The 26,740-nt window shown below is 40.3% G+C and overlaps 1 protein-coding gene across 1 annotated transcript in view; it reads left to right on the top strand.

Annotated features, from left to right (window-relative positions):
* Positions 1-26,486, top strand: part of NCOA2 (nuclear receptor coactivator 2) — a 348,889-nt gene extending 322,403 nt beyond the window's left edge. Inside the window, exons 16-23 of the mRNA XM_006880449.1 lie at positions 7,713-7,878; positions 10,392-10,670; positions 11,165-11,242; positions 14,764-14,998; positions 16,751-16,928; positions 17,545-17,743; positions 19,938-20,027; positions 24,878-26,486. Coding sequence (XP_006880511.1) covers positions 7,713-7,878; positions 10,392-10,670; positions 11,165-11,242; positions 14,764-14,998; positions 16,751-16,928; positions 17,545-17,743; positions 19,938-20,027; positions 24,878-24,889 — 1,237 coding nt within the window. The 3' untranslated portion in view covers positions 24,890-26,486. The remainder of the gene's footprint in view (positions 1-7,712; positions 7,879-10,391; positions 10,671-11,164; positions 11,243-14,763; positions 14,999-16,750; positions 16,929-17,544; positions 17,744-19,937; positions 20,028-24,877) is intronic.
* The last annotated feature ends 254 nt before the right edge of the window (positions 26,487-26,740 follow it).

The raw sequence follows: 26,740 nt of genomic DNA, 5'->3' as shown, positions 1-26,740 counted from the left end.
CGCCCTCACGGTGGCTTATTGCCCTGTGTATTTTGCTAATCCTTCAGAGAGAAGCCATAGTTTATCAGTGAAACATTGGGAGCTTCTTTCACAGGCTGTTTCTCTGAAAGGGATTTGTAGTTGTCCCGGGCAGGAGCATCAGTCTCTGCTAATTGAGGTCCATTCCACACTTTGTCCAGGTTACTTGAACTTATTTACTTGAACTTTTACTCTCCTGTGGCTGCAAACTGTGCACTCTTCTGTTGGGTGGGTGAAAAATTACCTGTTGTCAGTGACTTGGTGGAGCTCAAGTTGTTTGGTTTTGTATTTATCTCTTTGAGTGTCCCCTAGTTTTCTGCACACTCAGCAACACAATAAACCTTGTTATATGCATGACCTAATTGTTGAGTAGAAGAGACAGTGCAGAAGTGACATAGGCGACATGGAGACCTGAGTGATGGTGGCTCTGAATAGGGTGGGCAGATGGTCCTGAGGCAAGGAGGTTACTAGTGACCTGTTCAGGAGGTAGTGTGGGAACTTGTAGCATGCCGTTTTTATTTTCCACAAAATAAACTTAAGAGAAAAGTTAGATTTTCATAGTTACTACTGGAGAAATTTGACCTGGAAACTCTTATATGGAGAATCAGGAACAGAGGCTCATTGAGGACTTTACTTCAGCCTGAACTTTTTATCCTTCCAGGATTGTTATTCTAAGTAAGTTATCAAATGCATAAATGATAGGCGTCAACAGAGTTTCTGAAATCTTACAAGGGTGAAACGTATTCCCAGGGCTTCTTACCTGTTTTTCTAAAACACTGGTTCTGAAGTGCATTCTCCTCCGGGAGGTAGCACTTTGCTTTAGTTAACACTGCACAGGCTCAGGATGACCATGTGCAGCCTCTTTTCCTTCGTGCCTCTTAAGAAGTAATAAAGGAATCACAGGATTCAGTAAAGTTTTAAAAAGCAAAATAGTAAAAGATGATTACAGGGTCAGTATTAGAATACATGAAAAAGGTTTGGAGCTTGAACTTCTTTATCTCCAAGAAAGATAACTTGTTTAACACTGGTCTTAAGGAGATAAGAAGGATGTTCAGTCAACTATTTGTTCACTTAGAGGAAAAGCAGGTGACGAGTGTTTTCTCAGACCTCACTGTGTCTGTGAACTAAATACTTCTGAGATCTTGTTAAAATGGACATTTGGGATTACTAGGTATTGGTGGTGGGTGGAGGGCAGCTCAGTGTTGTTTTTTTAATAACATTTTTTCTTTTAATTTTGATTTTGACCAAAATATACAGAAAAGCTAGAGTTTCTTTCATTCATTCAATGTTGCACGACTCTGGATTTCTAACAGACCCTCAGGTGATGCCCTCTGCTGGTCCTCTGATCCATCCACATTGAGTCGATAGATACATTTGAAGAAAAGACAAAGAGTGCCTGTTAATAGCTGTGTCTCCCTGGATTAGCTCCTGAGAGAGAGGCTGTGTAGACTCCGTCCCTGGAGTTGTTTGGGAATTTCCTTTGGAATAGAGCAGTACATAAGTGGCCCTGAGGTCACACATGGAAGTAGTAAATGTCCCTGTCCTTCCAGTTTCTTTCTGTTGTGCTTTTCCAGTCCCATGGAAACATGTGCATGATACAGCTATAATAAAATAATTAAAATGATTGTTTTTATATGAAACATCACAGATTTGCTTCTAAGACTATACTGAAGGAGAATTTTCACAGTTCCCAAACAGGTAAAAGTTCTTTTAAGACAAATTCATGGAAGTCTCAGAGATTTATGTTGTTGTTGTGGTGGTGTACTATTAAGTCCATAACAACTCAGAGCTTACTGTCCAGCAAATTTTTAGGGGCTTTAAATCAAATGGGAAGAGATGACCCTTCTTTGTCTCACAGAGCAGCTAGTAGGTTTGAACTGCCTGCCTTGGAATTGGTAGCTCAACTTCTTACCTCTAGGCCACCAGAGCTCCCTTCCAGATTGTACAAAGTCCAGTTACAGCATGTTTCTGTTACTCAACTCTGCCTTCTCTTATCATTGCTTTCGTTACTATCTAACAATTTGTCTGTGTGACTGTCACATTTAAAATTTTGTATTTTACTGTCTCTATTGTTGCTGTGAGTCACAAACGGCTCAACGGCACATAACACCAGCAACAACAAAACTGTTGTTTAAATTTTTTGTAAGCCAGAATTTATTTATTTAAACACTGCAAAAAGATAGTAAATGAACCCTTAAGTCTATAACATGCTCATCTATTCATTTATTTATAGCTACATTCATCTGCTGTGTAAATAAATGTTTAAAATAAAGACAAAGTGTTTCTAAATTCCAAGAAATAGAGTTCCTATTTATAATGACTCCATCCTCTGTTCATTTTCTAATCTAATTCCTTACTGTTTCTTTCACATCATCCTTGGACCTGTGGGCATTCTTCGGTTTATCTCTCCCAACTTCTTCCTTCTCATTCCTAGTATGCCGAGATTTATAACAACACCAGGCCACAAGAGGATGTCTTTTTCTTAATATAAGGGTGGTTTTAAGGTTTAACTTTAACTTAGTGACATTAAAAATAAACACAGTTGCCATCAAGTCAGAAGTAGATTTCCAGAATTTTCTTTTGAGGTCCCTCCTGGTTGACTTGAACCTCCAGCCTTTCAGATAAATGTTTGCAACACCGTCAGTGAGATAACTGTAGGAACTCCCCAGCCACATTTTGTTGTTGTTACTTGTTGTATTTGGAGCTCTGGTGGGTAAGGAATTGTGCTGCTAACCCAAAAGCAAGTGTTTTGGCTCTGCTAGTTCTTACAAGGGAGAAAAAGGATCAACTATGAGTTGATGCCAACTCGACAGCAGTGAGTGGATGAGTAGTTGTTGTTGAGTTGACTTTGACTCCTGGAACCCTTAGGTATAACAGAATGAAATACTGTCAAACCCATGGGATTGTGCTATCAAAGACACACACGTACACATGTACACACGTATGTGCTTGACAGAGAATACGTCTCCAACAACAGCAACACAAATATAATAGAACATAAAGGGACAAACCTCTTCACTGTAATCAGATACCTTGAACGAATGAATCACTGGATCTAGGGACTCAGGATCCCAGTCATGGGAGACATTAAGGTCAGTTGACATAACATAGTGCACAAAGACTTCTACTTCAATAGATGACTTCAGTGAATAGCAACTGAGATCTATCTCTTAGTAGCTTACACCTAAGATGCGGCTTCTGGTCTATCAGAAGCAGAGATGAGTGAAGACAACCATTGAAAATGTAAGAAAACGAACAAGAGGATTGTGTTGTGGTCTGGGGAGAATGCAATCATTCCTTCCACAACTGCTGCATGTCCCTGTGGGTGAAACAGAACAATTGCTGCCCACCTTGCCAGCAGGACTGGGTGGTCCAACAAATTGGCAAATGAGTGTGGAGGAAGGCCTTCTTAGGGCTGTTGTTCAGAGCCCTATGGGCCTTGTAATCAAGTACCCTACAGAGGTTTTGGCACAACAGGGGATTCTTTCTTTTCTAGGAGGAGGTGGATCTGTGTGACTTTGACACTCATCAAAGACATGGTTTAGTATTTTGTCAGTTTTGTTTTCAGAAACTCTAAAATTTAGAAGATAATTTATTAAAGATGGTCTTTCCTACCTCTGTGCTGTGCCTCACACCACTGCTTAGAAGTGCTGTAAAAGGAGAGAACACAAATGAATGACCCTTGTCATTCACCTACTGATCGCCAAGAACTGTGGAAGTCACTTGCATTCAGAGAAGAACATACCACGTGCTTGTGGTTGGTGAGTGAAGCAAAAGGGCAGAGCCAGAAACAGTGACAAATAGTGTGAAACCCAGCTTGTGATTGATTCCTGATAGATTTTATATATATATATGCTAAAGGGAGAAGACATAATTCATGAAGCTTTTGATATAAAAATAATTTTGAGCCAATGAGCAGGATAAATAAAATTTATTCTTCAGGAAAAAAAGAAAATGCAAGAATAGTGAGTTCAGAGAACTAATGGACTGCAAGCTTCAACCTCCACACGTCTGAGACTAGAACTAGATGAGGCCCAGCTATGCTGCCTCCCAATACCTATCACAATGAAAGGGGTCACAACAACAATTCTAGGTTAGAGTAGAGAAAATGTGGAAGAAAACTCAAAATCATTATAACAGTAAAACAACCAACCACACATACTGATAAGGATTAGTAGATATGGATCGGTACATGAGGACCAGAAGAACTCCCAAGACTATTGGCATTGGTCACTCTTAAAGCCTGGAACTGAACTTCCCCCTATAACTCAACTTTCAACCAATCCTAGACAGGGCTATAAGGTGAACAAAAACACACCCATACAAAGATTGAAAAAATCAACCATACAAGATCAAAAGGTCATCATTTGGTGAAGGATAAAGCTCAAATGACAGGAAGGAATAGGAAAGAAGGAGGGTGGAAAACACACATGGAGGAAGTGGGATGAATGCCGTCATGATTGAAGTCAGTGTCACAAAACAAGTGTGTGTGAATTGTTGACTGAAACACCAATCTGCTCTTTAAACTTACTCAAATCATGATAAACAATAGTGGTAGTTTTTGGTTTGGGTTTTTTTCGGGGCGGGGGGGTTGTGGGTGGGTGGTGGTGTTTGTTTGTTTTTTTAAAAAAAGGGAGCTCTGGTGGCCTAGTGGCAAGAAGGTGCTCTGCAATCCCAGAGGAGCTCAGTTCGTATCCACCAGATGCTCTGGCTGGGGAAGGAGGGACAATCTCCTCCTGTACCAGTCAGATCCGATTTGATAGTACACACACAAAAAATAATAAAATTAAAAAGTTTAAAAAAAAAGCCCAGTCCTGGGCTTTTTTTTTTTTTCTCTCTCTCACAATTGTTGGTGTGTGGCTATCATTTCAGTCTGTTTTAGTTAGGATTTGCTGAGCCTCTACTTTATAATCCATGATGCCCTTTTCTGGTAATTGATCTTTCCTGATGACGTGGCCAAAGTCTCACCATCCTTACCTCTGAGCATGTGTAAGCAGTGGGACAACAAAAAAATGTAAGGCATAATTCCTGTTCTGTCTCCCATGAAGTCTTTCTCTGAAGCTTTGAACACCAGAGTCAAGGTCAGTTGAACGTAGGTCATGTACTACAGTTAAGTGTTCTGGGGCTGGTCAGGATTGGCTATGGCCAGAGGCATGTTGAACACTGATGAAAATGTACAATTAAGAGTGGGGAATGGTGGAATGGCGAGCTCTGGTGGTCTAGTGGCAAGAAGCTGCACTGCAATCCCAGAGGTGAGCGCTTCAAATCCACCCGATGCTCTGCTGGAGAAGGAGAAACAATCTCGTCCTGTACCATTTAGATCTGATTTGACGGTACACATATACCCCCACCCCCCCCAAAAAATAGAGTGGTGTTTGTGGCATGTTCTGGAAACAGGAAGGTTGACCATACTGTGTGTAGCAAAGTTCTGGGAAGTTAGGTTTGAAAAGACCAGGTGTTTCTAAATTGTGTATCTTTGAAATCCACCTCTACCACCTTGTCCCAAGAATGTCGATATTTTTCTGTTAAAACTAAAAAACCACAAATAATTTTTAATAAGGCTGGTGTACTTTGAATAAATAGGTGTGTTTGGGGAAGAACCTGGCAGCAGCATGTTGGAGAATCAGACCGAAAGCAGGAAACTAGGGATGAAAGTGTCTGGAAAGTTGGCTTACAGAGATCCTTAATCAAGTAAAGAAGCTAAAAATTCCTATGTTAGTTTGGCATTCTATTTTATAAAGGAAATGGTGTAATTACAAAGTTGCACTAGTAGCTGTTTTATGCATTTGGATGTATTGCTGATCTTTCCAAGGATAAAGTTGTCTTAGAAAGGCATGAAACTATTCCTCTCCTTCATTTTGAAACTGACCTCCAGGCAAATGGAAAGCTGAGAGACTGTGTCCGTGAAGAGCCTTGCAACCTTGCTGCTGGCAAGTTAGAGAGGGTGGGCTCTTCAGATGGATAGGTCCAGGCTTGAGCAGAGGTACTTACGATCAACACTTCTGAAGAGGCCAATAGAAATTTAATATAGAGCTAAAACATTATGTATATATCCATTAATGCCTTATTGAACACACACGATGGGGAACTGAAATTTTAGGCCTGAGCGACCCTCTGCTTTACCAGGCATAACATTCTCTACCAAGTGCTGGTTCCTCTGATAACCTGTCCAAAGTACATTGGACAATCACTTTTGAGAAACATTTTGATCCTTACTTTTTTTTAAAAAAAAAATTTCTCGTGTGTGTGTATACGTATACGTGTACCATCAAACTGATGTCTAGTACAGGAGATTGCCCCTCCTTCTGCAGCAAAGCATCTGTTGGATTCGAACCGCATACCTCTGGAATTGCAGTGCAGCTTCTTGCCACTAGACCACCAGAGCTCCCTTGATCCTTTTAAGGAACGTTTTGGCTGTCTTTCTTACAGGACAGATTTTTTATTCTTGTGGAGGTTCATAGTGTATTAAATATTCTTTGCCAACACCATAATCCAAAAGCATCAGTTCTTCTTTAGTCTTACTCATTGTCCAGCGTTCACATGTATGTGAGTCAAATGAAGCAATGCCACTTATAGTAAAATTACTCAGTAGGGATACTTCTGGTGAACAGATTTCAGCAGAGCTTCCAAATTGACCAAGGAGAACTTGCCTGGCAATCTGCAGGCGAATAAAACTCACCAGTGAAAATGAATAGGTGGCCGTGGAATCAGATCAGCATTTGAGTCTCATCTTCACAATGTTTGCCTTCTGAACGTGAAAACTTTGATAAGTGATGTAACCTCTTTAAAACTCACCTTTGCCGTTTCTAAAATAGGAGTAAATAAGAATATAAACTAGGTCTGCTTCCTAGATTAAGTCATGCCTGTAGTAGGCATTGAGTAAATTTCCTCTATTATTTTAGATAGTCATTTGATTCTAAGATATGCTAGTACTGTGATACCAGATTTTTAAGTCAAGTGACACTGTTGTTAATATTGTTGTTGTTGTTGTTATGTGCCCTCGAGTCACTTGCAACTCATAGGGACCCTGTGTACAAGAGCCCTAAACACCATTCTATCCTGTGCCTACCTCGCCATCTCAAACACACTCATTCCCACCACTCCACTCACAAAATCGATCCATCTCATCGAGGGTCTTCCTTCCTCTCCTGCACCGCACCTCCACTCTTCCAAACATGATGTCCCTCTCCAAGGACCAGTCCTTCCTTGCAACATGCCCAAAGTATGTCAGACAAAGCTTCAGAATCCTTGACTCCAAGGAGCATTCTGGCTTCACCCTCTCCAAGATAAACCTGTTCTCCTAGCAGTCCATGGTATATTCAACACTCTTCTCCAGCACCACAGCTCAAAGGCATCAATTCTCCTTCTGTTATCCCTGTTCACTGTCCGACTCTCTGATGCATAGCACGTAATTGTGAATACTATAGCTTGGATCAGGTGCACCTTTGAGTTGGAACCTACTCCGCTGATTCTTCAGCAGCTTTTCAGGGGCACTCACATGTTGGGCAATTCTCCATCTTTCTGCCATAGAGCTGCTGGTGGATTAGAACACGTGCCTTTAGGCTGACAGCACGACTGCTTACCACTAAGCCACCAGAACGCTCTACAGGTGATAGTGAAGAAATAAACCCACCTGTCCTCTCCTCCACTTTTTTCCTGGACAGAGGACCAAGACTGTGTTTGTCTCCTTACAGGCAGCCCTTTGGCAACTCTCCTGATGAATTGATGTGTCCACATCCTGCATCAGAGTCCCCAAGTGATGAGGGGGCCCTCCTGGATCAGCTGTACTTGGCCCTGCGGAACTTTGATGGCCTGGAGGAAATTGACAGAGCTTTGGGTATACCCGAGCTGGTCAGCCAGGTGGGTACAGTGAGGAAGCTGCTTGGTCCAGGCATTCTCCGGGGGACAGGGAGATGCATTTTATTTAATTTACAAATAATGTATGGGGGGTTTTCCTTAGAATACTTTTTGCCTCATGATGACTGACTCTTTTTCTTTCTCCCCATCACTACACTCCTTGTCAGTGTCCATAAACTTTTGCCCAAGAGTGGATGACAGCTGAGGATGTCCTTACCATATGATTTGGGTTATTGAACAGAAAGGCAGAAATTTAAATCCACCTGACCAGGTGTCTGCCCTTCCTCCTAGAAATGGCTGCCCAGCAAGCAGAGATCAGAACTTTACTACCCTGACAAGTTAGAACTTTCTCTTCTTGAAGCTTCTGTCTTTTGTGATCATTGTGCTCACCTGAAGGTCATAGACGAGTTATACCTAAAGGACACCTAAGTTATATAAGTTAGCACTAAGTGCACATAAGTTAGCAGGGATTCTCTTAGAGATAAATGTGACTGGTTAATCATTTACCTTGGTGTGGACTTAGCCCGCAGTAATGCTCGGATCCTTACACACAAATGGGAATATGAAGAAGTAATCTTAGCTTATTTTTTATAAGAATTTATTAAAAGTTCTTTATAACAATAATATAAATAACCTCACACAGCTTCATGGAATCATGTGTACTATCTGAATTTAACTGTCTTAAAATGTACATAAATATGCAGTTTTCATGAAGTCGTACATCATTGTCTGTTACAAAGAATAGGGGGGAAGTGTCATCTACCACCTTTATGACTGTTCTCCTCTTTACTTGGCATCAGTCTCTTTATTTCTTATTACCCAAGAAATGCCTACTGAGAGCTCCTCCTTAGACTTAGGCCATGTCATCTGGGCCTGTGAGAAGCTGATGCAGAATCACTGGAGACTTCTGTGAAGCTTTACAAATAGTTTTGTCATAATTCCCACAATTTATCAGACACAACTGGGAGTTAGAACATGACGATTCATACTGACAATTGCAAAATGGAAAGCTGCGACTAAGGTTACATGCTGTAACCTGACATATAGCAGAGAAGGGAAATGGCATTCCAATCTTTGTTATGTGGCTGGTTGGCTTTGCCGTTAGTGTGTATTATTAGGTTTAACATTCAGTGTTCTCTGTGTCACAGTGACATTTAAGAAATGTGATCCTTGGGGTTGCTAAGTGACTTAAAATGTTGTTTTTATTGAAATTGATCATTTGATCATTTAATAATTTTATTCTTTTTTCCACTTTTATTTCCATTTTGTCTAATCAAATCTATAACTACAGCGTCATTGTAGTGAGTTACCGAAGTATTATTAGGCAGTCAGGATGTGTGTATTTCATTTGTACTCTTCATATTTATACATTTTTGTAATTTTTCTCTGTCAAAAATGAATATATACTTAAAATACTGAGAGACTTCTGAGTGTAGTGTCAGCAGCAGTTTAACAAAGAAATTCTTTTCTTAGCCTCAGTCCACTTTTTTTAGCATCATCCTGGGCTGCCTTGTGTAACACAGACTAGTTTGAGAAGACCCAGTGGGTTAATAGGCAAAAAATCCTTGATGATTTGTCTTTGTGCTGGAATTCTCTGCTCCTTCCATTATCACATCAGGTTCACTGCAGTTGCTTCTAGAACAGAAGGATGAGTAACATGAACAGGTCCCACTTTCCACCCGGATATATGAGCCTGGATCTGAAGCATCCCTGTTGTAGAAGTTCCAGGTTTTCCATACCTCTCCCACTCTGACTTAGAAAGAGAAAATAATCCTAAGAAGTGCAAACACATTTAGTATGTTAAGTAGGTATTAGTTAGTCCTAGAGGCATAGAATGTAATCTGTTGTAATACAAACCAAAATGTTTGCAGTTTAAATGTACCAGTCGCTCTAAGGGAAAAGCAAAGATGGTCACATCTCATAAAGAGCCTCAGAAACCGGGTTGAAGGTCGTTTATAAGTTGAAGTCAGCTCTGCAGCAGTGGGATTTGGGTTAATATGTATCAAGAGGATGGTGGTAAAATTTTAGGAAGTTCTGGCAACCATAGAAAAAATAATAAAAGCATTGCCCCGTAGTGTGACAAACCAGATCCCAGGTCACATAGGATTGGAATGCACACTTTACTGGCTAAATAGCTTTTTTTCAGCTTGCTTCATGACACAAGGCCTCACTTTTGCTTAGCTATAAAAAGGAGATAATTTACACAAGGTACTACTACTCAAAAAACACTACTACAGTTTGTAATTTTAAAGACTAGGTAAGGCTATGATTAGTGGATTGACTTGAAGGCTTTACATATTGATGATGCATTTCTCTCCCGTCATTGCAAGTCAGGCTCCACCCGACTACCTTCCTTGTACAATTGGCTCTGTTAATCAGATTTTCTACAAATAAAAATAAGACCAACCTAAAAGTGACTTTAAGTAATATACTACCAGCTACAAATACTGTTCCTGATGTTTACATTGCTGCTTTGAGTAGTTTTGTTTATTTAGTCTTTGGGATCTTCTCTTCAGAGCCAAGCAGTGGATCCAGAGCAGTTCTCAAGTCAGGATTCGAGCATCGTAATGGAGCAGAAGGCCCCCGTTTTCCCACAGCAGTATGCATCGCAGGCACAGATGGCCCAAGGGAGCTATTCCCCGATGCAAGATCCGAACTTCCACACCATGGGACAACGACCTAGCTATGCCACACTCCGAATGCAGCCTAGACCAGGCCTCCGGCCCACAGGCCTCGTGCAGAACCAGCCAAACCAACTGAGACTTCAGCTCCAGCATCGCCTCCAAGCACAGCAGGTAGAGTCTTTGATCTGAGCCTTCTGGAAAGGCAGGTGTTTGGTGGCTGGGGCTGGATAGAGTGAGGGTAGCGCGATAAGACACTACAGTCAATGCAGTGTGGTCGGGCTGTCTCCTTCCGCCGTTTGGAGGGGAAAGACTTTTCCTTGGGTGAGCCCTTTCACACTTCTTCCTCTATTCTCCACTCCGGCGTTCCAGCGCAGAACAGCTGTCCTTTTACTCCCAAGTTCTGGTAGTGCCTTTTCTGTCTTCCCCTTGGCTTCCTTTGCTGATAATTTCTCTCCCTTTTACACTTGCTCTCTGTTTTCCAAATAGTCCAAAATAACTTCTCACTTACAAGCTGATGACTGACTTTAAAAAGGAATTCAGCTACCACATATGCATTTCATATCCAGTAGCATGCAGAGAGGGGGTTAGGGAGGCAGTTACTTGGGAAGGATCATTTGAAATAAAACTTGTTAGTAAAAAGTATTGATTCCTGTTTATGTATTTAGAATCGCCAGCCAATTATGAATCAAATCAACAATGTTTCAAATGTGAATTTGACTCTGAGGCCTGGAGTACCAACACAGGTAAGAGACCTGACCTCTGGGCAGCCTCAGCTTTCAAGTTCTGTTTCTTTATTGTATCCACTTAACTTACCTGTCCGTTTCTTCCTTTTCCACATTCTGGGTTTAATAGTAAGCCTCAAAATATGGGTCAATGCACTCAGTCTATAATGTCACTTGGTTACCCATGTAGCTTGTCACTTGGTCACTTGATCCTAAATGTTGCCATTTATTGTCAGGTATAGTCCATCATTGTTGTTCACCATAGTTCTGTAATGTCGCAAACATTGAGTTAGCAAATACTGAACTCTAGCTCTAGAGGAAATACAGGGTAGGTTCCTCTGGACCTCTTTCTTGCCACTGATCAATGAATAACCTTGTTTAAAGTGTGTTTCTGTGTGGGCACGTTATTGAATTTATTCTTGATTCATTAAGACTGAACTCGTAGCTACCAGCACCATAACTCATACCTGAACAAAGCTTATTTCCGTAAGCACGTCACAGCCACCTTGAGCATGGGAACACTAAGGAAAATCACCGACAAAAAAAGCACAGAAATGTGGGACATGTACCCTAAATGCATCATGAAAAGGATGCTTGTTTACAGTATGAAAGCTGAAGCAAGGAGGCAGAGTATTGCTTTCTTTATTAGATTGAAACATGCACCATGAGACAACTCAGTTTTTCTTCTTTTCTTTTTTAAATTTTATTATTTTTTGTGTACCGTCAAATCGGATCTGACTGGTACAGAAGGAGATTGTCCCTCCTCCAGCAGAAGATCTGGTGGATTCAAACCCCGTACCTCTAGAATTGCAGTGCAGCTTCTTGCCACTAGGCCACCAAAGCCCCCTGAGACAACTAAATTTTTCACCATTGTTAGGGAAGCACAATTTAAAGCTGAAGTCTCCTGCCAACCCAAACAAACTCTCTAACAGAAAAGAGAAGGAAAACCGTTTTATTACTAAATAAGCTTTAAGACTGGGTATGATAGGAATCATAGCTAAACGAGTTGCAAATATAAAAAGTTTTTTCTTTTGACAAGCTAAGGCCACCCCTTTCATACATGTTCTTAAGAAAAATAACAACTTGTCTTCAAGTAAGAGGACTTCACAGCACCTTTTGTCATACGTAGTTCATCCTAAATTCACCTGGTAATTGGAATAGCCACCTGTGTTTGCCAGTTGCTTTTACCAAAGAAAACATCTTTATGATGTTTTGCAGTGTGGAGCCAGATGCCAGATGAAGTTGGACCCATATCCTCCTGCAAAACTAGGAGTCATAGACACTGTCTTCCTTCACTGGGTACTCCCAGAGAGATGGCTTCCAGGTCCTTGGGGAAACTTGCCTGGGTTGTAAAATAGCAAGAGGCTTACTCAGCCTTCAAAAGGATTTTAAGTGCATTGCCAAGTTTAGAGGAAGACAAACTCTAAGATGAATTCTCTGAACAAAGTCAAGTAGAAGAATTTCTTTTCAAAATTTTTATTTTTTATTAATACTTGAGCGAAAGTTTACAGAAAACTTGAATTTCCATTCCTTCATCATTGCACATTTCCCTCCCTTCCCCACCGCCCAGTCCACACTGCTATACACCTCTTATTCTGGATGTTTTTCTTGCAAATAATACCTAATCATATATTCCTTTTAAATAGTTCTTTCCTTCATCTGTTTCAATGCAGTGTTCACTATTTATCCCCTCTTTTCTTAGTTTCCCCCAATCCCCATGTCAGTCCCGTTTTATAACAGTGGCATTATATAGTATTTGTCCTTTTGTGACGAGATATTTCACTCAGCATAATGTCCTTTACTATCACCCATTTTGTATAATATTTTATTAATTCCTTGTTTTTCAGTGCTGCATAGTATTCCACTATGTGAATAAATAAATATATATACACACACACATATACATACATACATACATACATACTACAGCTGCTTTAGTCATTTATTTGTTGATGGGCACTTGGGTTGCTTCCATCTTTTTGCTATTTGGAATAGCACAGCAATTAGCCTAGGTGTACATACATCTGCTTTGGTGGCAGTTCTGGTTTCTTTAGGGTATATTTCCAGTAGTACAATTGCTGGATCAAATGATATTTCTATTTCCAACTTTTTAAGAAAGAACCATACTGTCTCCCATAGTGATTACACCATTTTACACTCCCACCAACAGTGAATAAGGGTTCCAGTTTCTCCACAACCTTGCCAGCATTTGTTGTTTGCTGCTCTGTTGAACTTTGCTGTTGTTAGTGGAATGAGATAACCTCATAGATGTCAAGTGGAAGAATTTAACCTTCTCTCTTTCTTGCTTTGCCCTCAGAAAATGTCCCAAAAGTGGCTGTGAAATGTCATGAGTATTGGTTTGTGGAAATCACAAATAAATTTTACTAATTAGGCAAATTGGCACACAGAATCTGTAAATAAAGAGGGGCTATGTGTTGTTGTTGTTGTTGTTCTTGTTGGGTGCTGCCGCCAAATCAAGCACAACTCGTAACAACTCTATGAACAAAAGATCTGAAGCCAATCCTATCCTGGGACATCTTCATACTTCCTGACATACAAAAGCCCATTGCAGCAGTCACCATATCAATCCACCTGATTGAAGGTCTTCTCCTTCGCCAGCGCCCCACCTTTCCCAACATCATGTCCTTCTCCAAGGAATAGTCCCTCCTAGCAACATGTCCAAAGTATGTGAAGGCTCATCATTCTTGCCTCCAAAGAGCACTCCGGCTGCACCCTCTTTAAGACATGTCTCTTCATTCTCTTGGTTGTCTGCCTGTGGGATGTTCAGTGCTCTTCTCCAGCACCATGGCTCAAAGGTGTCAGTTCTTTTTCTGTCATCCTTATTCGTTGTCCACTTCTCAGATGCATGACTAGTAATCAGAATGACTATGGCCTAAATAAGATGCACCTTAGTCTTCAAACTGACATCACAACTCTTCAATACTTTGGAAAGGTTCCTCAGTGCAGGTTGTTAGGTACCATTAACAACCTTGTGCCTCCTATTGACTATAAGCATTGCACCCCCTCTTCCTCCCCTCCCCTCCCTCCTATTTTCCTCCTCCCCTCATTCAGTGTGTCAGAACCTCTTACTAGGTCCTTAACACCATCTCGCTTCTGCCTCCTTTTTTCTGACTCTGGCCAGCCTGGACTGAAGTTCTGCATAACACCTTGGACACAGTCATCTGTGATGTTTCCCTTTAGGGCCTGCCTGTCCCTTGATTGACACTCTAAGTACTTATTTGACTCTTAATAAGGGTAGTGCTACTTAGAAGTTCTTGAGGTAACTGTGTCCCAAGTTAACTGATACTAACATTAAACTTAACCTTGTAAACCATAACAGGGTATTTCTCAATAAGCATATCATTAATGTAGAACTCAAGAAGCTCATATATTAACAACCATTTATTCAGCTCTAGAACTCTTTCCATACATAATTACCCAATTTTTCCTCCTTCAGACAGAACCACTGGTTAGTCTATATAATTTGTTTTTAAATCGGTGTCTACTTTCGGTGTTTTCACCATGTCTTGCTCCAATTTCAGGGACCCATTAATGCACAGATGCTGGCCCAGAGACAGAGGGAAATCCTGAACCAGCATCTTCGACAAAGACAAATCCATCAGCAACAGCAAGTTCAGCAACGAACTTTGATGATGAGAGGACAAGGGTTGAATATGACACCAAGCATGGTGGCTTCTGGTGGGATACCAGCAACTATGAGCAACCCCCGGATTCCCCAGGCAAATGCACAACAGTTTCCATTTCCTCCAAACTACGGTACTGGACTTACATCCCCACCACCTTTCACCAGTCCTTTCTCCCCAGACTCCCCCAGTCCTGGGTCACAGCTCCTCTCTCACAGCTCTTTGCATGGCTCCCAGATGACTCTGGCTACCCAGGGGATGATAGGAAACCTGGGAGGACAGTTGGGGCCTGTCAGGAGTCCCCAAGTCCAGCACAGTACCTTCCCGTCTCTCAGCTCAGGTACCACCTTTTCTCTGAGTGCAGGTCTTACTTTAAGAGTGACCGAAGTAAGTGTGTGTGTGTGAGTGTGTAGTGTATCTGTCGAGTGTGTGAGTGTGTATGAGTTTATGTTTGTCAGTTTCTTTTAACACAAGCATATGTATATTTGTTTATATTCTGAAGCCTCTGAGTCTGACTGTAACAAATCAATAAGTATATACATATTGAAAGACACACAGAAATTTGAAAATTATAGGTCTTTACTGAATTTTAAAAAATCTTTAAAGATTATGACAAATTTTTATTGAGTAGATTCTTTAAAAGTGCTATATATAAGCTACATTAGCAGACCTCTTCATTTTCTTAATATTGATTTGTTTAAGTGTCAGTCTTAAGAGAGCTAACTCTAACTGTTATAAACTTTAATATCTGTAGTGCATGTTTTGTTCAGTTAATAATTGACTTATTGATAAAAGTACTTATATTAATATTCAAGATTATTCTCTGCCTTATGCTTGAAGTATCTAAGTAACTTTGATGTCGTCTTGCTAACTCAATTCAAGACTCTTAGGTCTTTAAAGAAATAAAGATAATTAAAACTTTCTGTGTGATTGCAAATTTGTATTTTCTTTATAGTTAACTTAGAAATTAATTAAATATGCATGTTTTAATCATGTTCTAGACAAAAATGTGCTTAATTAATGTCATTCTTGAAATTTTCTAAGAAGTTACCTACTAGATTTTTAGCACCTTTCCTGGTGAAAGTACTTCTCTCATTTTGAAGTAAATGCCATTTGATATACACTGAATTTTCTTCCTTATTCTTGCTGATCTTGGATAGTACTAAAGAGCCCTTTACAAAGTAGACTAATCCAAATTAAAAGTGTATCTCGCTTATCTCAAAATAAAAGGGACCTCTGGTAGTGTAGTCTGTAAGGAGTTTCACTGGAGTTATTTAATGAAAAAATATTTAAATATATTGACTTTGTATATAATTTAACTTTAATAATTTAAAATAATATGTATAGTTATATCGAAATTACGTATATATCTATATGAGACCCATTTTTGGTTTGTGGAGGGATATAGGAAGGAGAAATTATCTTGGTGGTGCAGTGGTTAAGCATTCCACTGTAGATGGGAAGTCAGCCATCTCAATGCACCTGTGCCCTTGCAGGAGTTCATGACTGTGGAACCTCTGTGGGGCAGTTCTCCTCTGTCCTTTGGTTCTCTAGGAGTCAGAATTGACTCAGCAACAATGGATAGTTTATAATAGCGAAAAGAGGAGCATCACAAGAGTAACTCCGGTGATGATAGTTACTCTCAGTCCTCCATTAACTCCTCTCACTCCTGTAGAGAATAAGGATGGGGCATTGGGTTTCTTTTCTTTGTGTATGTGTTGAAGCTTGGAGTCTTTTGAAAATGTATGGATAAAGTATATGATCAAGTAGTTGAAAGTGTTTATACGTGTATCTAATTTGAAATTAAAATGTGCTGTTTCCTCCTCGTTCTCTTTAGTAAAGCTAACAATAGTCTTTGAATTTTTGTTTGTTTCTTTTTTTTAAGGAATAAGTCAGCAACCTGAGGCAGGTTTCACTGGGGCTACCACTCCCCAGAGTCCTCTGATGTCACCCAGAATGGCGCATACCCAGAGTCCCATGATGCAGCAGTCTGCGGCTAACCCAGCCTATCAGGCCTCCTCAGACATGAATGGGTGGGCGCAGGGCAGTATGGGTGGAAACAGGTAACTCAGCATTTTGTTGTATTTGTTCTATAAATTATTAGTAGGTATTCTTTGTATGAACCACCTGCCTCTTTTCTAAAGTTTTCTTGTGTGCTTAATGATGTAGTCAATAAAATGGTCAATAAGCCAATTTAACTCCATTCCTAGGCCAGAAGTCACCAATATTTACATAGCTTAATAAAAACAGAAGCCATTTGGTAGAGCACCTTTTCACTGGGAGTAAAACTGGTACCTAAGAGTTACCACTCAGCCCATATTATGACAGAAGCTACTGTGGAATTTACCAACCTAGAAACCATCTCCTATTGTACATGTGATAAAATTCAGAAGTAATAAGCCTGTCAAAGGTAGGCATGGAAGTAGTGTATGTAGGATTCTAGACCTTGACAGAGGTGATACAGGAGAGAAGAGAAGAACTAGGTTGTCGCTACAGCTGTAGCAAGCACTTCCCTACTGCTTCAGAGGTGCCCTGTCTCAGAGTCTGCTAACTGTTGGACCCCAGGGTTATTCGACTTTTGTTTCTTCATTCTGTGGGAAATGCCTGAAAAACAGTCCTCACCCTAAAGCCAGGCTCTTTCTGCCTTGGTGCTCATGCTTTTCTCCTTTTGTGTTCCAGCATGTTTTCCCAGCAGTCCCCACCACACTTTGGGCAGCAAGCAAACACCAGCATGTACAATAACAACATGAACATCAATGTATCCTTGGCGACCAATTCAAGTGGTCTGAACAACATGAACCAGATGACAGGACAGATCAGCATGACCTCAGTGACCTCTGTGCCTACATCAGGGCTGTCCTCCATGGGTCCCGAGCAGGTAAGCGGCCCGCCTTGGTGTCAGTTTCTGTGTTAAATGAATCTTTCCATTTACTTAACATCTGCTGTCAATTCCCAGTTTATTTTAAAGAGTGTTTTTTCAACTTATTTTAACCTGTGCTGGTGAGATTAATAGAAATACTTGTTAATGACGCAGTATACTTGAAAGGATTCCTGATTGCTCAAGGGTCTTTTAAAATGCTACTTTAAATTTACAGTTTTAAGAATTGATTTTTTTTTCACCCTAAATGCAAAACCAGATGAAAAGCAAATGTCAAGTTACTTGCTGTCTGAATCATTTAAACTTTTCTGGGAAAATTGATGGAGATAATGCAAAACACATTCTTTTTTTTTTTCTTTGTAATATGGATATCATCATGTTTTGATCAGTCTTTTTAAATAATTCTGTTTTGTATTAAATAGCACTGAAATGATTCACCCGCCTCATTAGCTGGCAGAAACTCAGAACATTTGAGATAATAGGGAGCTCTGGTGGCCTTGGTGTTGAGGAATTGTTCTGCCAACCTAAAGGCAGGTAGTTTATGTTCACTATCAGCTCCAAGGGAAAATGATAGGCAGTTGTCCACCAGTGTAATTAACCTCTGAAAACCTACTGGAGAGTCAGCGGTGAGTCAGTTCTATCTCCATGGCAATGAGCTGAGTTGACTTGAGAAACAGTAATCGTTCTTAAATCTGGCCTAAACCAACAATACCTATTCAGTATGCATTCTGAGCAAATAATTCTAGAAGCTGGGTTCTCTATGATAGAGCAAAGCTTGACGTTGTCAACGATTTCATCTTTCTTGGATCAACAGTCAGGACCCAAAGTAGCATCAGTCAAATCAAAAGATGTGTTGCACTAGGGAAATCTGCTGTCAAAGACTTCTTTAAAGTATTACAGAGCAAGGGTGTCAATTTAAATACTAAGGTGTACTTGATCCATGCCATTGCATTTTTAGTTGCAGGGCTGGTTAAACTGTCTCACAAACACTGGCACTGATAACAAGAAGCACCAGTCCTTGGAAGAGACATCAATCTTAGAAAAATAAAGAGCAAAAAGTGGGAAAAGCCTCAGTGAGATGGATTGACGTAGTGACTGCAATAATGAGCTTGAACATGGTGGAGGTTGTGAGGGTGAAACAGGACAGGGCCGGATTTCAGTCTGCTGGTCCTAAGAGTCACTATGGGTCATGGTTAACTCCACGTCACCTCCTACCATCAGCAACTTACCCACGTAGAATTTGGTGACTCTTTAATGATACAGATTGGTTTAAAACTTTGGCACGTATTTCAACCACTTTTAATAACAGAGTTGGTTTAAAAGCCCTAAAAAACACATTTGCAGTGTAATGTGTATTTTCTAAAAAAAAAAAGGTTTGTAAAGAATTATATCAATGCTAACAAATGATACACTTGCTCAGATTCACAAGATGCATGACTGAGATATATACACTCATTTGCTGAAGTCGCTAAGATACCAGAAGCTCTCACAATTTCATAATCCTAAATGCAAGTCATTGGTTTAATTTTGAACCAGCCAAAAAGTGAACACATGACTCACATGAATAAAAATATTTCCAAGATTTCCTCCAAGGGTGCTTGGCTCTTTGTGTTGTGGAAGGTCAGCCATTTAATGTCAGGTAATACTCACTCCAGCTGATCATCCAGGCACCTTGTTGGGGAGATTAAGTCCAGTTTTCCATTGTGGGAATATTAATAATGACTCCTGGGAATGTTTTAGTTGCCTTAAATAACACACTAGTTTTCTATTGTGCATGGACACTGAAGTTGTGGGACTCCATCACTTTGAAAGAGAAGAAACACCAAAGCTTACAATCTACTCTGAGTCTACAAATACTTAGATTGAGTGGTACAGGATGGGCCAGGAAGAGGCAGCACCTGGCCATAATCTTGTGGTAAACATGGATGTCTTTGGGCCTTTCAGAGTCCCTTTATAGGTTATTTTAAATAGGAATAAATTACAGTTTTTGAATGGAAAAAAATTTTTTTCCCTATTTTTCCATTCTTCTCAAGAAGATATGGATCAGATCTCTGACAGTCATGAAGCTGTCTTTATATAGTCCCTACTCTCAAAATATGTCTAAAAACCAAAAGGAAAACTAATGGTCCCTTGTTTTCTAGTACACTTTTGGACATTGGCTGAACGGGTCCCCTGTCCTGTCTTCTTCCCCCAGGTTAACGATCCTGCTCTGAGGGGAGGCAACCTGTTCCCAAACCAGCTGCCTGGAATGGAGATGATTAAGCAAGAGGGAGATGCATCACGGGTAAGAGAGAACAAAGAAATACCTGCATATGGAAGAAGTGTGAACCATGACTTTTTTGTAGACCAAAACTGACATTGCCAGATTGTCAACCAATAAGTTAGTTTTAATAACTGAGGGTCTTCAAATATCTTCTAATTTCATCTAGCATAAAATGGTTGCATGTGAAGAATTATTTCTTAAGTCTATTCTCTTTTTCTAAATTTCATTGTGTGTAGGTAACAATCTTGCATCTTGTATTACTTATTACTTGGAGCACTTACTCTAAGTAAAGCAATGTGATGTTCAACCAGATCTTGAGCAATAGAACAGTTGTGTGGCCAGCACAGAATTATTACAGGAACTGCAGTGTGAACAATTTCGCACGCAGCCAGGTTAAGTGGGCTGCTGTGATAAGGGACATAATCCCTATGACTAGTTAGTGTATTCTCTCTCCTTTCTTTCTTGTTTTTATTATGAAATATATATAAACAACAAAACATTTCAGCCATCCTTGCATGCCCTGTTTATTGACATCCTTCATGCTGTCTACAGTTAGCTACTATTCTTCCCAAATTTTTCATCGTTCTTAACGAAAGTTCTATATTGCTTAAGCGATTCTTTACCTTTTCCCCTCCCACCTGTCCCAGGTAAAGCCAAATGAACTTTGGTCGATTTCTTTGTGTATTCTGGGTGGTTGTTGTTGTTAAGTGCTGTCAAGTCATAGGCGACTCATAGCGGCCCTATGAACAAAAGTTCTCGACAGTATTTCATATAAAGATCACACAATGATGTTTCCTTTTTTTCTGACTCATTTAAGGTTCGTTCATGTTTTAGCATATATCTAAACTTTATTTCTTCTTTTATGGCTAAATAATACTCAGAGTGATCTGGTAAGACAGTGGAGAATTGCCGTCATGGAGTTTTCAAAGTTGTAGGGTCACTGTGACTTGAAAGAGTCTTTACAGCAGCAGATATGCCAAACAGAAAATGAGATCTGTTTTTCATTGGTTGTGTTTGTTCTCTGGATATGCCACTGATTGGGATTTGAAATGTCCCCATGTCTCCATCATGAAATACTCCCTGAGGGTTGGAATCTCTGCTGCCTGTCCTTTTCTCAGAGAGCAGCCACTTAAGTGATGGGTTCTGTGCAAAAACGAGAACCGTGAAACCTAGGTTGTACTTCTCAGACTGTACTTCTCATGGCCAGTTATCCTGGGGGAAACCATTTTAACCCAGACATACCAGAGAGCTTGCCTGAGCAATTGGTATCACTGGAAAAAAAATTTATAACAATACATTTGGGAGGCTAGAATTACATTAAACAAGTATAAAACAGTCAAACTAAGCTAACATGTCTAGTCTAGTTCCTGCACCCCAAGTCTGACTATGTCCCATAGAATGTTCTTGACTAGCATCCTTACAAAGTACATAGAGATTCCCATGGCTAACCTTTCAGTAAGTCAAAACTCATGTTGTCAAGTCAGCATTAGCTCACAGCTGACCCTTCAGCAGGTTTCCAAAGCAATAAATGATAGGGGAGGAGATGGCCCATCATTCCCCATCCTTCGTTGGCAGTGCAACTCCCTATCAAGACTCCCTTGTGTCACTCAACATCAATCAAATTACCCTCCTTTTAGTCCACCAAGATGACATCTGTCCCCTAGTTCTCGGGGCCATCACTGTACCAGCCTTGGCCTGTACTCCACAGCACAGGTTCCTGAAATAGACCTCTGAAGGAGTCCCTCTCAGAATCCCTGCCTGGGCCAGGCCAGCCGGACAGCCTCCTGGTCCTGCCAGGATCGGCGGGAGTCAACTTGCTTGTGTCTTTTTTTTTTTCTCTCCTGTGAGCCTTTGTCTGGTGGCCTCGTGGTGAGGAGGTTTACTGCAATACTGAAGGCACGTGATTTGAATCCCACTGGCTGCTCCATGGGAGAAGGACAGTCTCCTCCCATGCTAATAACTGCCTCTTAAAACCCACCAGAGGGTCAGCTCTAGGTTGATTCTGACTCTACAGTACACAACAACAGCAATGAGCCTTTGAGATGAAAAAACTTACCTACTATAAAGCAGATTACTCTATGGTCCAATGTTTTGCCTGTTTTACAAAAACAGTGGAAATTACCCAGGTGTTCATTGGTGGGTGAATGAATAAACAAACACAATACTTATATATAGTGAAACACTATGCAGTGTGAAAGAATAATGAAGAATTTGGGAAACACTGTATTATGTGAGTGAATCTGAGGGATGTTATGCAGTCACCGAAGGACAAATATAAAATATATATAAAATATTCTTTAATCATTGTCCTAGATGTTGTTGTTGTTGTTATGTGCCGTCGAGTCGCTTGCTACTCATAGCGACCCTATGTACAACCGCCCTAAACTCTGCTCTGTCCTGTGCCAATCACACTGTCTCTGACACTCCCATCCCGATTATCCCAGTCACTGTATCAGTCCACCTCATAGAGGGCCTTTCCTGCGCTGTCCCTTCACCCTCCCAAGCATGATGTCCTTCTCCAAGGACCGGTCTCTCCTCACAGCCTGTCCAAAGTATGTTAGACGGAGCCTCAGAATCCTTGCCTCCAAGGAGCCATCCGGTTTAACCCTTTCCAGGACAAATCTGTTTGTTTTCCTAGCAGTCCATGGTATTCTCAATACTCTTCTCCAGCACCATAGCTCAAAGGCATCAATTCTCCTTCTGTCCTCCTTGATCATTGTCCAACTCTCTGATGCATAACAAGTGATTGCGAAGACCAATTTCTATTAGATTTAGAAATTAGATTGCAGTTGTAACCATTCGACCAATGTTTGAATAGACAGGGCTTCAATAATCCACAGTAATTCCATTTCTGTAATAAGTATGCTGCTGGAACTTCTTTCAGAGTTTTAATTGGTAATCTGGTACCCGTTTTTAGACTAGAAATACTGTGATCAAAAAAAAGAAATAATGTGATCCGTCATTATTAATTGATTTTCTGACCTGTTTATCTAGAGGCTATGGTTATACCTTGATTTAAGTAGAGCTAGTATACGTAACTATAGATTGTGCCAAAAATATTATTTATGAGAAGGCCAGTTATTTTACTTACCCAAGGAGTTTTCATTTTTGTAAGAATTTCTTAAAATATTCTTTTCTGTTTTGCATACATGTATTATGTCATATTTTCGTTCTTTTTTTTTTTTTTTTCATTTTCTTTCTTCTTTTTGTTAATTATGATAATGATGTAATATTGGTGAAGGAATGTGGGTGGTGCGGTAGGTGGAGATTTGCAAAGGCCACACCTTTCTGGCAGTTTAATCTGCCTGAGGTTCCAAGAGAGAAAGATGGGCAGTCTCTTCCGCTGCCCTAGAAGGGTCAGCTATGAGTTGGTTCTGACTCGACCACAGTGGGTTTACTATAACTCAGGAACTGTTTACACACTCTATAGGCATCATGTCATTTAATCTTCACAACAGCCCCAAGGAATAGTATTAGGTGCAGAATAGTTCGTGACCCCCGCATGTCACAGCTGGGATGTCAGTATCTCCGGGCAGTGTCCCTCCCAAGCAGTCGGGTTTCAGTCTTACCAGCCTGATGCTGGCTAGTCCCCACCTCTTGATGTCAGCCTATGCAAAGGAATGCTGTCACAAAGGCTCATAAGCCTGACCAGGAAAGAAATCCTTCCTGGAATAACTGGGATTAGGAGGAGGGGCAGTTTACACATTTCAGAAGGAACTGGGAGTACTGCCATAATAAACCCTTCATATTAACACAACCTAGGACAATATATGTTATTCAACTCTGTATTTTAGAGAAAGGCGTATTTGCTACTGTTCTCTAGAAAGAAATAATAATCCAGTTCATATCCACCAAATGCTTTGCTGGAGAAGGATGGACAATCTCCTCCTGTACCAGCCAGATCTGATTTGATGGTACACACAAAAAGTAGTAAAATAAAATTAAAAAAAAAAAAAAGAAAGAATGATCACAGATGTTCTCCTAAGTTTTCTTTTTTACACTTAGGAGTATTATGTCCCTGAACAAGCATTAATGTCATACTTGTTTCCCCACTGGAATTCATGATCTGGCTATAGTTTCCCCAGAACTTTGTAAAACCGGCAGATTATTTGGAGACTGTCCCTTCCAGGGGCCCTTATGGCATAACACAGACCCTAATGGGCTACTATTAACCCAAAGAAAGTACAGTGTTCTGGCTCTGTGGGCCACTCCATGGGAGAAAAATCAGCACTCTCTTGCCAGAAAGTTGTACAGCTCATAAACCCAGGTGACGCACTCCGTGAGTTAGAGCCACCTTGACAGCAGTAGATTTAATCTTCCTACACAACCCAACTCAGTTCATTGCGAGCAAGTTGGAACTGACTCATAATTGGCCCTCCCAGTATCTTTTCTGAAGCTGTAAATTGCTTGGAATGAAATTGCCCATCTCCCAAGGTGCAGTTAGTAGATTTGAGCCTCCAGAGAAGACACGATCAGAGTTCCTTGGCCTCTCTGATGACTCTAATTTGTTAGAATTCTGCATCTAAATAGAGAAATTCTCAATGTTGTTCATCTGGGCAGGTCGCTAGCAGGTAAGCGGCAGCTGCTCAACAGAAAAGACTAAACTTGCATTCATGGCTGAGGCACGTCCTTGTCTGGGTCCTGAGAGAAAAATCATGAGTGATCTTCGTACGTCCTCCTATCCTCTTGGAAATGTTTATGTTTAGAATTGTCGCTGTCTGTCTGCATCAAAAGCAAATAAAACTCATTCCTGCTAAGCCTCATTAATTGCATCAATTAAAACAGTCCAGTATTTTGATGTTTTGGGGAAGGGCTTTAGGATGATTTTATGATTTCGGGTGGCTCATGTGTTTCTTTCCATTTTCCTGCAGAAATACTGCTGACACCGAAGGTAGCTGGTTGCCTCTTTTCTTCAGCTGACTGGGCTCACTTACTCAAAACACTTAGCAGTCTGGAGAGCTGCATCCACTTGTTCTGACCCACTGACCTGCCAGCCAGTTCTGCCAGAGCGCGGTCCGAAGCCAGGCCTCAGCTCTGCGCCAGCTCGGAGTACTCGCCGCTGTGCGGGAGAAGCTGCCTCTTCTCTTGACAGTCTGAAGCTCACGTCCAGACAGTTGCTCAGTCTGTTCACTGCATTCACCTTAGTGCAACTTAGATCTCTCCTGCAAAGTAAATGTTGACAGGCAAATTTCATACCCATGTCAGATTGAATGTATGTATGTATTTAAGGAAAACACCCATGTTCTTGTTCTCTTCCTCTTTGCTTCCAGACACTGGTTTCTTGCTTTGTTTTCTCTGGCTATTCATTCAAGTACAAGAGAGTAAGATTTTATCTGGGAAGGGGGAAAAATTTAAAAATTAAAATCTTCAAGTGTTTTAAGAGAACGCCTGCATTTAGTTTGGATAAAGGCAGAGCAGGCACCACAGACAGTGCCCAAGGACTCAAGTACCCAGTAAATGGAGACCAGTAAAGTCACATATTGTCTTCATAGAAAGCTCTTTAAAGAATAGAAAGCATTTCCAGTTATTGAACAAATGAAAAGGAGTCTGTTAGGGCTGTTACTGTTAACAACTATTGTTTCCTTTTTTCTTCTTCAAAGAAAGCCAAACTAGTTCACCTAACCCGTGAATCAAGAAGAAACATTTTTCATCCAAATTATGTGGCCATTAAATTGTTTCACACAAAACAGCATCTCCCTTTCCCCAGCTAGCCAGGCTACTTCTTAACTTTCCACATCTCTGGCTTCCTCATTTCTCTCCACTTTCATTCACTGTTGTAAAGTAATATGTGTACAGAAACCAGGTAAGCCCTTTATTTCCTTAAATGTTTTGCTAGCCACTTATCAGTTTGTTAACTATTGCGTTTCGGAAAAATGCATTTACTGCACGGAGAAGAGCAAAGTTAGGACTTGATACTGATCAAGCTAAGGATACCTGCTCTGGAAACATATTTATTCTGTTCCCCAAGCAACTCTGGCCTACAAAACGGGAGAAAATACTAGTGTGTTTAAAATTTACAGCAGATATCACTACAGATTTGACCATCATCATGTGTTTTTTATTTTGTTTTTTAGCAGTGCTAAGCCGAAGTTTTGTAAGGTACATAAAATCCAATTTATATGTAAACAAGCAATAATTTAAGTTGAGAACTTAAGTGTTTTAATTGTATAATTTTTGTGAGGTATACATATTGTGGAATTGACTAAAAAAATGAGGTACTTCAGTATTAAATTAGATATCTTCATAGCAATGTCTCCTAAAGATGTTTTGTAAAGGATCTCAATGCCTTGATTAGACCTAATTTGTAGACTTAAGACTTTTTATTTTCTAAACCTCGTGATTCTGCTCATAAATCATTAATCTATATGATATGCAGCCGCTGTAGGAACCAATTCTTGATTTTTATATGTTTATATTCTTTCTTAATGAACCTTAGAAAGACTACATGTTACTCAGCAGGTCACTTTTCTGGTTGTTTTTCTTGCCCACTCTGGTAGGGGAATAATCTTTTATGAATTGGCATCAGTTTCTGACAACTGCAATACTAAGAAGCTGATGACCTTTTTTGAGCTATTTCTCCCCAACCACTAATACACATACTTTCTTACCTAAATTTCCAAATGATGTCTTTTTGATGTCTAAAAGCAAAGCATTTTATAATATCTCATTAGCCAGGCTTTTTAGGAACAGAGAGGTTTTTCCTTGAAATTTGTTTGTTTGTTTGTTTGTTTGTT

This window comes from Elephantulus edwardii, unplaced genomic scaffold, assembly GCF_000299155.1.
Source record: "Elephantulus edwardii isolate Elephantulus edwardi_28Jun2011 unplaced genomic scaffold, EleEdw1.0 scaffold00008, whole genome shotgun sequence".
In the NCBI taxonomy this organism is placed as follows: Eukaryota; Metazoa; Chordata; class Mammalia; order Macroscelidea; family Macroscelididae; genus Elephantulus; species Elephantulus edwardii.
Note: the sequence above shows the minus strand (reverse complement) of the source record. Positions and strands in the feature narration are given on the sequence as shown.